Source organism: Ascaphus truei, chromosome 10, assembly GCF_040206685.1.
Source record: "Ascaphus truei isolate aAscTru1 chromosome 10, aAscTru1.hap1, whole genome shotgun sequence".
Taxonomy (NCBI): domain Eukaryota; kingdom Metazoa; phylum Chordata; class Amphibia; order Anura; family Ascaphidae; genus Ascaphus; species Ascaphus truei.
Genome location: NC_134492.1, coordinates 22847731 through 22860083, shown reverse-complemented (window position 1 = coordinate 22860083; position 12353 = coordinate 22847731). Strand labels below are relative to the sequence as shown.

The 12353-nt window shown below is 41.3% G+C and overlaps 1 protein-coding gene across 1 annotated transcript in view; it reads right to left on the bottom strand.

Annotated features, from left to right (window-relative positions):
- LOC142503647 (von Willebrand factor C domain-containing protein 2-like) overlaps positions 1 to 12353 on the bottom strand; it is a 29755-nt gene that overhangs the window by 4132 nt on the left and 13270 nt on the right. Inside the window, exon 2 of the mRNA XM_075616216.1 lies at positions 3685 to 3814. Within this exon, the coding sequence (XP_075472331.1) occupies positions 3685 to 3814 (130 nt within the window). The remainder of the gene's footprint in view (positions 1 to 3684; positions 3815 to 12353) is intronic.

Below are 12353 nucleotides of genomic sequence, written 5' to 3'. Positions count from 1 at the left end.
ACATATAACATAGAGACTCCTAGTGACTATAAAAACTATTTATTAAATAAAAAGAACTATGCCATAAAATGGTTTGGACAAATGAGAACACCGCTGGTCATCCAGATATGAAAAATCAGAGCCCTACTTACAAGCAGCAAGGCAAATACAGGCAATGCAACAAAGAGTCTTCCGGCTGCTGCTGATGTCTTTGCAGAGATGTGATTCCTGCTGCACCGTGACTCTCGTGCTGACTCTCCCTCCAGGGGTTAACAGGAACAGTGGCAGTGTTGGAGGCCTGCTTGTGGGGCTCACAGCTCTCCTCCACGTGAGGCTGCTCTCCTCACTTCCTCCTCCGGTTACACAGGCTGTCTCAGCGTGCCTGCACGCGAGTGTGCACGTGCCCTTAAAGGGACAGTACAAACGTCCTGTATGCCAAGAACTAACGGCTGCAATGGGGCTCAAATGTGACCAAGTGTCCCAAAAAGTCCAATACCAAGCTCAAAGTGACTGTGTCACCTGCCCTACGCGTTTCGTGGATGTTACTCCACTTCCTCAGGGGCTACAAAGACTGACACTGAATGACATGTACATATACCCTAACCAATTAAAAATTAATTGCCCAATTAGGCTGTATAGCCTGCATGTCATTAATATCAAATCACTACGTCTCTAACAACATAATACACATACAATACATTAAACAACATTAAAAACATTCAGATATCAACTGATAACCATATATCCCAAAATTGAGGCCAGATGTAATATCATAATAGGCATTGATATATACCAAAATGCCAAATTGTGGCCAAAGGATAAACAAACCTGCTTAAGCCACTTAGTATGCTACTGCTGGTACAGAGTCAAATGGATAAGGTGTCATCCATTAAGTAATGGTTGCATTTAACTAATGTTTGTTTGAGCCATTTCATCTACCTAAAAAGGAGCCCAATTCAAAATCAATATTGAGCCCATATGGGGATAGAGTCTTAAGTTCATAGATCCAAAAGGCCTCCCTCCTATTGATGTGTTGAATGTTATTACCACCTCTCCAATTGGGTGTACACAATTCAATAGGTTGACAGATAAGGCCCTTTGGATTTTTGCCATGATGTACCAAAAAGTGGTGGGACACACTGTGTGATGTTAAACCCTTTTTGATGTTGTAGATATGTTCATATATACGTCTTTGAAACGTACGACCAGTGCGACCCACATATTGCAGGCCACAAGGACACTGCAACATATAAATGACAAACTCTGACTTACATGAAATATGTGACATGATTTTGTAGTTTTTGGCGGTGACATTAGATTTGAATTCTGTGCTACAACAGCTGTACTTACAGGCTATACATTTACTGCATGGTTTAAACCCATTTTTAACCTGATTGATGTTCATTTTTATTTCACCTTGGTTTAAAGGGTAACTAGGTGCCAGTTTGTTCCTAAAGTTACCAGCTTTCTTAAAAACAATAGATGGCTGTGGTGTTAGTATCTGTGACAAAGTTGCATCCTGTAACAATATAGGCCAATGTTTGGCAAAAATATTCCTTATTTTGGGGGCCATAGCGTTATATTGTGTTATAAAGGAAATATTATTTTTCCCTTGGCTGTCCCCTTTGTCCTTATATTCCAGGAGTTTGTTCCTGTCCATATCTTGAACTAAAGAGATAGTATTCTCTAGTTCGTCTAAGGGATAGTTCCGATCTAGAAACTTATTTTTGAGTTCACCCGCCTGCTCTACAAAAGATTCCAACCTGGAGCAGTTGCGCCTAAGTCGGATGAATTGTCCTTTTGGAATATTCCTAATCCATTGCGGATTGTGATGGCTGTTGGCCATAACATAATTGTTGGCCTGTACAGGCTTAAAAAATGTTTGTGTATGAATGTGGTCATCAACAATACTAATATTTAAATCCAAAAAGTTAATGGTGGTTTTATCATATTGGCATATTAGTTTCAAATTTCTATTATTGTCATTAAGGTACAAAATGAATTGATCTAATAAATTCAGTTCCCCATCCCAAATAAAAATAACGTCATCTATGTAGCGCCGCCATAGCACGAGGCTTGCACCAAATGGGCAGTTGTTCCAAATGGCCTCCTTCTCCCATTGCCCCATAAAAAGGTTCGCATAACTTGGGGCAAACCTCGTGCCCATGGCGGTACCACATATCTGCAAATAATACTGTAAATTATAACAAAAATAATTGTGTGTTAATATAAATCTAATCCCATCCATCAAGAAGGCCTTAAGGGCAGAGGATAAGGTGTTGTCTTCCTCGAACTCCCTTCGGATGGCCTCACATCCCTGTTGATGGTCTATTATTGTATACAGGGATGTGACATCACATGTTACCCATACATAACTAGACCTCCAATCAATCCCACGCAAGATTTGCAAGACTTGTGTAGTGTCCTTCAAATGTGAATCTAACTTCGCTACTAGTGGCTGTAAATAATAATCTATAAATTGAGATAAATTGGACGTGAGTGATTGTATTCCTGAAATAATAGGACGACCGGGGGGGTGTGTAAGATCTTTATGAATCTTAGGGATAAAGTAAAATAGAGGTATACGTGGGTGCAAATTATTCAAAAAGTCAAACTCATCCTGCGTGATAGCTTGATTGGCAAGTCCCGTATCTAAAAGGGTAACTAATTCAGAGTGATAGATGTCCGTTGGGTCACTAGCAAGGGGGAGGTAAGTAGTAGTGTCACCAAGAAGTCTTCTTGATTCTTGGACATAATAATTACTGTCCATCACTACTACTCCCCCACCCTTGTCGGCTGGTTTGATAACAATCAAATCGTTACTGGTCAGTGACTTTACAGCCAGTTTTTCCTCTTGATTGAGGTTGTCGTGTTTGATTTTAAAGGTACGACTTGATTGTTCCAGATCTCTAGAAACCATCTCCACGAAGGTGTTCACAAAGTGGCCTTGGACAAACTTGGGATTAAAAGTGGACTGTTTTTTAAATGGAGTAGATTTATATACATTACTCACTCCTACAGATTCAATCTGGTTACTGATGGCATCTTTGGCGAAATACTTTTTTAAGGCCAACTTTCTGGCAAACTTTCTCATTTGTCCAAACCATTTTATGGCATAGTTCTTTTTATTTAATAAATAGTTTTTATAGTCACTAGGAGTCTCTATGTTATATGTGCAGTGTGTGTATTAGTGTAGACCTGTTTTAACCCTACAGTGTTGCACTATGATCTGTGTCTGTTTGTGTTTTTTCCCCTATATGGCCTGTCAAGCAAGTGTGCTGATCCCCTGAGGAGTACAGGATTATCCAATGAACTTTTGGCGCCAGTTTTTTCCCTTACTTACTATCTCTGCAACGTGAGGTCCCCGGAGCTGCAAATGGCATGGTTACATGTTGACATGTGGCTATAGATCATCTGAATAGGGGGGGGGGGGAGGGGGGTTTAAAAGCCTGATCTGGTTATAGCAGCTTCTGGATGGTACAGTTCAGTAGATCTAGAGCCAGCTGTTGACTATTTCAAAGACTTACTAGGGCCCAAGGTTACAATACCAGGTCCTGCAGAACATGGGATAAGCACATGTTGATTAATTGGATTATGATCCAATGATATAGTACTTATACACTCCTTTAATTATCCCTGTTATAATATATGCACTGCCTTCTTTCTTTGCTATAAACACTATGACAGTCCTGTTGAGTGACTGACCGTCTTTACACCGGGGACAGCATTCTCCCTTCTCATACACGGGGTTCACGCAGGGTGGCGGGGCGCAGTCCGCGACGAGGCAGCGAGCGATTCCATCCAAGTCACAGGTACATTGCTCACACTCTGAGGGCTGGAGGACAGAAGCACAGTCACATTAGTAATAGGAACCGCATCAGGGACCTGCATCGGTTGCTGAATGAGCGGAGCTTTCTGAAGGGATCTCAAGCCCTGGAACAGATTACAGACAGAATAAAGAAACACTGTAAGTGTGAAGAAGATGCATTTTTTATGACCCTGGCTCATAACCCATAGCTATACCTGGTGGTGGAGACAACAGTGGCCACCAGGTGGCGCCATGATCACTGCTCTGAACCCAATAGAAGGCGAGAAGCAGGTAGTATAAAATATATTACTTGGACTCTTTTTGTTTTGTTTGTTTTACAAGAGCTTATTTTTTATCTACGTTGTGTCTTTTACTCTGAAGAAGGCAGAAACATGGGTTTGTGTCTTCTCTAAAGAAGGGATATTTGGGATCTTGAAAACTATTTTTTCTAGCTATGAATGATTTTCATGTTGGTCCAGTTACCGGTATTACAGACATGCTTTTCTCATTGATTTGCATTCCAATTTATACAATTGGACAGTTACTAATGTTCAGACCTGAATCGCGCGCACACACACACACACACACACACACACACACACACACACACACACACACACACACACACACACACACACACACACACACACACACACACACACACGGTTTCGTACCAATAGTATGATCATGTTATAATATCTAACTGCTAATCTGAATCTTTTCGCATTACTTACTGCATATCTAATTTACAGTAACCCTCCTACTTTTACTGTATAGAGTCCGCTTTGAATTCGCATTTCCTTCCCTTTGTATGTATCATTGAATTTACATAGCGCCAACCATGTACGCAGCACATTGCAACATTACAGTAGGAGGTAAATAATGTACATTACAAACAGTAGGGATACGTGCAGCAGGTAAATTACAAGATAAGGCTAAAGGAGACCCTGCCCCAAAGAGCTTACAGTCTAAGTGATACAATATTCCCTTGTGCTTCCTACAGTAATGACAGAAATCCTGCAAACGTTTCTATTACAGAAATTATACGTTATAACTCCCTCCTAATACGCTGCACGAGTGGAATCATCGCATTTTACTTTCCTCTAATATCAGTGCTTTGCCATGAAAAACCATTACATACTCATTTTCTGTTTCTTGGTATATTAGGTTTTCTGCAATGACTGCTTCATTAAAAAAAATATATATCTATATATTTATATAGATATAGATATAAATATATCCTAAAACGTAAGTATTTCATTGTTTTAAAGAAACTCTGCAGCAGGGGTGCTCAACTCCAGTTCTCAAGACCCCTCCCCCCTCCCCCAAGCGGTCAGGTTTTAAGGATATCTCAGCTTCAGCACAGGTAGCTCAATCAGTCGGATTGAGCCACCTGTGCTGAAGCTGGGATATCCTTAAAACCTGACCTATTGAGGGGTTTTGTGCACCCCTACTCTAGAGAGTGATTTGAAGTTTCCATAGGGAACAATATGGCAAATTATGGTCTCCATTTTATTTAGCGTTTAAGTTCAGGACAAGAACCTTAATTTAAAGCTGCAGACCAAGCAATATCCTGCATGTGTTTTTTTTTTTTAATAAATCAGTTCTGTTCTAGGAGAAAATACGTGTAGCATTTTTTTCCCCGTAAAAAACAACTCTGAATTATATTTTTAATGTATTATAATGTAACAACCATTTTTGTTTCTATGGCAACCAGTTAGAAAGTTACATCCCCTTCCTCTTCTGAAACAGGCACACCCCTTTTTGAGCCCTACCCTCTCTCTAGCAGTGCACCAATTGTATCTAGTGACTGCCTGGTCACATGATGATCCCCACAGAACTGTGAATCTTTGGTCCTCCTCTGCTGCACTGATTTTGTAAACCCCCGAGCCGAATCTTCCATGATCGATCACCGGAGAACGGATTGATCGGCAACTTAGCTAATTACTTATCATTGTGTGGATTGTATTGGTGCACATATTAAAAGGGAAAAAATAAAATACATAAATAGAAACGGCAGCTTGGACTGCTGCTTTAATATGTAATTTTGTTCTTTAAAAAGGGACTAAGTAGAGCCACATTGTATCCTGCACTGTAACTCGTGTAACCCCCCCCCCCCCCCCCCACCTTATACTACTTTCTTATTCTGTTTCTCTCCTCATCCCTGGGAATTCCTTGTGTCACAAGGTAAAGACGCTAAAGCTCACTATGTATGTACACTATGAATTCCATAACAGGACCAGCAATAAACATGCAGCCATGAATGGAGGGGGAAAAAAACAGGACAGGGAATGCAGTAACTGGATCCTTTTATTTCATCCTTATGGGTCAAAAGGTGGATTGTAATGAGTAATATTTGAGTGGTATGGCTGCATGACGACACTCAGGATGCTCATTACGGGAAAGTTAGGAACCATATGTTTTTTGTTTAAAACTGTCAGAATTACATCTCTGTTGCATCACAATTGTCTCTTTTCACGCACATGGCTTCTGCACAGTGTAATAAAGAGACATTTGTCTAAGGAGCAACCAGATGAAATCATTGTTAGAGGTTTTACCACGCTATTGCAGGGGTGCGCAAAGTTTTTAGTCTGCGCCCTGCTGCTCGCGGCACCCCCCCCCCCTCCCCACCTTTACCTGTTCACTAGCGTTTTCTGACATCACGACGTCATGTGACGCTGTGTTACACGACGTCATATGCCATGGCCAGAAGTCGCCGGAGATCAGGTAAGATCTTGCGCGCTCCCCCGGCATTTAATTTAATTGTTTTGGGGAAGAGCGTGGGGCCTCTGTAAGCGCAGTGCCCCCCCCCCAAATCTCGTACCCCCCAGTTTGCGCACACCTGCTCTAGCGCAGTGTTTTCAACTGGGGTTACTAGGAACCCTTGGATGCCAGGGCATCTCTGAAGGGTTTTCAGGTCATCTGAAAATTGTACCAAATACAGAGGAATTTACAATGTATCCTTTGGGGGGTGGAGGTGGGGGGGCACTATTAGAGAGGGTTGGCGTTGCTTACAATGCATCTGACCTTAGACTCTATCTCAAGTGTTTTAATTCCCTACCTAGTATTGATTGTGCAATTTGTTCTAGAAGTTGAAGACCCTATTTGTATTAATCAGGTTTCCGCTCACTCTTTCGGTTAAGGAAAGCAGAATATAAATGGGTGGAATGGGAAATTCACACGAGGACACCCTGCACTGAACTAAAAAGTGCACCTGGGCACACACTTATTGTTGTTTGTTTGCTTTTGCTCCAAATGTACAAGTCCTGTGAACCAGGAGACACAAATCCTTAGTAAGAAGAAATGACCCCAAACCAGCCTTGGTAGAAAATATTGATGCACAGAAAATGGAAAAAGTGTCAGACTCAGATTATTGAAATTCATCCCATTATAATAAAAATCACCTGGCACTGTAGCTTCTCTGTAACTCCTTATACAACCCTGTGTCCCCCTCATGCCTCCCCCAACCCCCCAAAATTTCAAACTAATGCACACAGGGCAAAGAAACAAAATAATACTTGGATATACTGACGCACATAGAGGCGCCTCAATAGGCATCAAGCGCATAGGCACCAAGCAAATCTCTTGATACAATTGCCTCCTGTGACTTTGTAGTCGTTATAACTCTGTGAAGTCTGAAGACACCCCGTATTGCTTTGTAGATAATTATACCATGTAGAATACTGGTGCTGATTTCCTGCATGAAAGATTAAAATCCCATTGAGAGTACACAGATTTTTCTTTGATTTGTTCTATTTTTTGGAACCAGCAGGGGACCTTTGCAACATGTTCTCCTAATGTCAGCACAAGTCACTTTGTAAAACTGTAGGTTTGCACCGCTATGTAATGACCAATTGATCAGATCTGTGTTGAAACGTTCTAATAGCTGTGTTTGTCCTGGAGAAATACACATTTGTTTTGGGTTGATATGTATTGAGTTTCAGTATTAGGGTTCTTAAGAGATGAAATGATAGCGATCTGAGCTTTTGAAACTACTCGTGTCTCTTCTTCAAGTGTATTGAAAACACATTACGGTCTAATGCCAAAATGGTATTAAATAATGTCTCCCAAATGCAAAATCAGTGCAAAAATATAGCACAAATCGTGTGGAATAAAAGAATCCCATTAAAAGCAAAGTTTTTCCTTTGGTAAATCTGGTGCCGTTTTTTGGGGGGGTTTTGCACTTGTTTTGGCCCAGTTTTGCGGCGTTAACACTTATAGCGCCAGAGTGTGATCTTAAGCAAATCTCATGCTTCCCCTTACCCATTTGTAATGATGTTCTAATAATGTACAATAGCTACATAAATGCCTATGATGTATAAATTGAAGGGGCTTTGGAACTGAAGAAAGCCATAGAATAATATCCCCAAGTTAAGGCCCCCACTACCTTAATAATACCTTCACCTCTTCAGGGCTGGAAGTCCCTACAAGGCACTGCTCACTCACACTGGCTGACCGTGTGAATACAGAAAGTCAGAGCAGACTAAGCTGCCCTGCAGTGTGAGTGGGGGAGAGAGGTGATCTTGAACTAGGGCAATAAGTGGGTTTCTGATCTCTTTCCCTGTTGAATCCTCTGCAGCCTCCACAGCTGGAAATATTTAACCTCAGAAAGCAGATGAATTTTCCCACCAAGCAGGAAATGTCATTAAGGGATTTTTTTTTTTTTAACCACCGCAAGGGCCGCAACTCCGGAAAGGGGCCTATTTATTAACCACTTCACTTCTAGCAGTGCCTGCATCTCATTGCAGTGCCAGGTGACATCTAAATTATACTGCAGCTATCACCAAGTTGAGTATGAGCCAACAGTCGGGATGGGCAGAACTGTCAAAATCCATTTACTGGAATTTCCCAGCCTTTCCACTCAAAATCCGTGGACAGATTAATCCGTATGGGTTAAAACTGGAACAAATCTAAAATCGCCATTGGATACAATCCGGGAGAATTTTTAAGAATCCGAGCAGCGGATCCCACAATTCATTGCCGGATTCTTAAAAAGAGAGAGAGATCCCCCTCCCGCGGATTTAATCTGAGTGCAGATTTTAAAACAATCTGACCGCGTATTATTAATTCGGCACATGGATTGTAAGTGATGGAACAAAAAAAACCTAACAAAAATTTTTTTTTTTAAAAAGTGGATCCGTGGAAATACGGGGACCAAATGAACAGGCCGACCTGAGGCAGATCAAAATCCGCAAAATAAAATTCGCCCATCTCTATCCAATAGCAATTTCAAAACCATACCATCCTCATTCTAGTCTCTGTGACAGATGTAAGAATCTTGTCCAGACAATTGAGGCGAGTTTAAGAGTGAGATGTACAGTACATGGACCTGGCAGTCTTCATTGGTGCACAAAATTAATTACTGCAATGGACTCAAATTGCTGCATGCTTTTTGAGAAGGGTCTGAAGTGCAGTAGGTTCCTCCTAAACTCCACATAACCAGGGATTTAAAAAATATTTCAAAAGTAATGTTCGTGAGCCGTAAAGATTTAGGCTGCGGCCCCAGTATTCACGGCTGCACGTGCATCAGAGCGCCTGGTGGCGCGTGCACAGATTAAAGCCGCGATGTGCGGTCTAGGGGAGTTACATAGTTACATAGAAGATGAGGTTGAAAAAAGACGTACGTCCATCAAGTTGAACCTATGCTAAATTTAGACAACAGATACTTTATCCTATATCCATACTTACTTATTGATCCAGAGGAAGGTAAACAAAAACCCCAGTGTCATATCATCCAATGATATCTCATAAGGGGGAAAATAAATTCCTTCCTGACTCCAAGAATTGGCAATCGGATTAATCCCTGGATCAACATCCTTCCCATGTATACTTATTTGGTATATCCCTGTATACCTTTCCCATCTAAAAAGATGTCCAACCTTTTTTTGAACAAATCTATTGTAGCTGCCATCACAGTCTCGAGTGATGGGATGCGTGGGGGGGTGGGGCACGGCCATGATGGGGGGAGCATGGCCATGACGGCAAAGCAGCACAAAGCACAGCCTGTCGTTGATCTACACTTCATGCACTCCCATTGGTCTACACTATCTGCCCTTCCATTGGCTGCCCGCCGACCATGTGATCGCAAGGAAAGACCAAATTCTTGTTTCCCCTGCCAGCGGTCGCATCATCGCGCTTTGTGCGCCCAGATGGCGACTGGGGCCTGCCCCATAGAGGGCTGTGCTCTGGTGTGTGGTGCCCACGGCATAGAGCGCGCTGCAGCGGCCACCTGGGATTTCGCCTAAGAGTCTAGTCATTTTGAACAAGACATCTTGAGATATCATTTGAACAATGTTTGTTGTGCTATACTAGTACAGACAATGGGAGTGGGTGTTTTTTTTTTTTCATTTTTTTTAAAGATATCCTATTCTTTAAAAAAAAGAAAAGTGGCAGTTAGCATTTGTATGGATGTCTGTACTTCCTGCACCATCAAACCACCCACTGCATGTAAATCACATCACAAATACAATCCTGGTGCAGGCAAAGTTTAATAAACATTGATGCGTGTTCAAAATAACTGTAGCCTTCATTTAAAGCCAAAACCGGCAGTTTGAAGCGTTACACGTATTCCCCAAAGAGCTTTGTCCTTGTTGGCAGTAAGCATTTAGATCAACAGAAACAATGCCACATACTTTACAAATTAACAACATTGAAAATCAACTACCAGTGATTTCTTATACAACATCTTCACTGCAAAAGAAAAGGTTCTAAAGTATGTCAGTCCTCTAGTAATGAAGAGCGATGTTTGCACTGACATCTGTTACACTGCTTTAGCCGAGGAGACCATTATATGTCTGATGTATTACATGGAAACCATCAGAATGATATAGTCGCTCCTGTTGAAAACCAGTGCTCGGGTCACTGCAGCATGCAACTTCAACAATGGCTTGAAGATGCTGCAACCTATAAAGTGCCATCAGTCCCTCGTGTAAGACTTTACATGAATATAGTGTGCAATAGATACTATTGCAATAAGTACTGTTTTCAGAGGGGATTTTCAGTGGCTGAAACCCAACAGAAGAACAATGGTGCTGAAATGTTGCAATAGAAATTCATTTTGACCCAATGTAAAAATGAGATGGTTCCATGTTTGTGAACCTGCAATGTTGCTCATATTCTGTAAAGGGATACTCTGTGTCACCATATACTGCAGCATGTGAGATTATGTGCCGGCTGAAAGCAGGTGATATACTGTTTGCAGGGGGAGGGGAGGGATTTTTTTATTTTATTCTTATGGGCTGAAAGCAGTGGTCTCTGGAGCCGAACCCTGTTAATTCAGCTCAGGGGAGCCAATAGGAAACCACAACATCATCAGTCAAGGCCTCCTACTGGCCTGCAAGATGCGAATTTAAACCTTCATGTTGAACCAGCAGCACCTACTGTATGGATATAAATATGTCGGGAAGCAGGAGACCTGTGGAGACCTACGGGGAAATTTTTTATGTTATTATTTTTTACATGGAATGCCGCTCTAAACACATACATGTATTATGTATGTATGTATGTATGTATGTTATTTATAAAGCACTAACTATGTATACAACGCTTTATTACAATAGGAGGTAAATACAATGCAAACAATGGGAATTAGTGCACCAGGTAAATTACAACTTAGGGCTGAAGGAGACCCTGTCCCAAAGAGCTAACACTCTAAGCACATTGGAGGTCATGGATCAAAATCCTGCACAGTGCAAAATAAAAACACATGTATCAATGAATAAATATTGAATTGCTTTCAATGGGCATTTGTTTTCCAATATTATTTGCCCAGGTCTCCCAGTTCGTTATTTGCTATCTATTGGAAATACTGTGTGCTCATTTGCATGTCTTATACAGGTCTGCAACCCTACCTTTCACCATTATCACCCAGCACTTCCACTTCAGCAAGGGATTCTGGGAAATGACATGCAAAGAGCACACAGTGCATTTTTTGCTTCAAAACCATATAACATGGTCCCCTATAAGCGTATGCCTGCTACATTTCACAGCTTTTGAGCACTGCCTGGGTTAAGATGCATAGCCAGTAAAGACACCCACAGACAGCCGTTTCGACCTTAATGGGTCTCATCAGTGTGGGGTTGGTTATACTGGCTCTGCAAAATGAAGCATGGGATAGGTTCCACCACACTGTGTGCTCATTTGTATCTCATTTCCCAGAATCCCTTGCTGCAGTGGAAGCACTGTGTGATAATGGTGAAAGGCGGGGTTGCAGACCTATCTAAGACATGCAAATGAGCATACAGTAATATTTCCATTTGCTATATGCTTTACTGTGGAGGGTTTTTGTCACTTTTTTTTTACCCACTATATATATATAGTGGGTAAAAAAAAAGTGACAAAAACCCTCCATATATATATATATATATAGTGGGTAAAAAAAGTGACAAAAACCCTCCATATATATATATATAGTGAGTAAAAAAAAGTGACAAAACCCCTCCACAGTAAAGCATATAGCAAATGGAAATATTACTGTATGCTCATTTGCATGTTATAGACAGGTCTGCAACCCCGCCTTTCACCATTATTACCCAGCACACAGCACTTCCACTGCAGCAAGGGATTC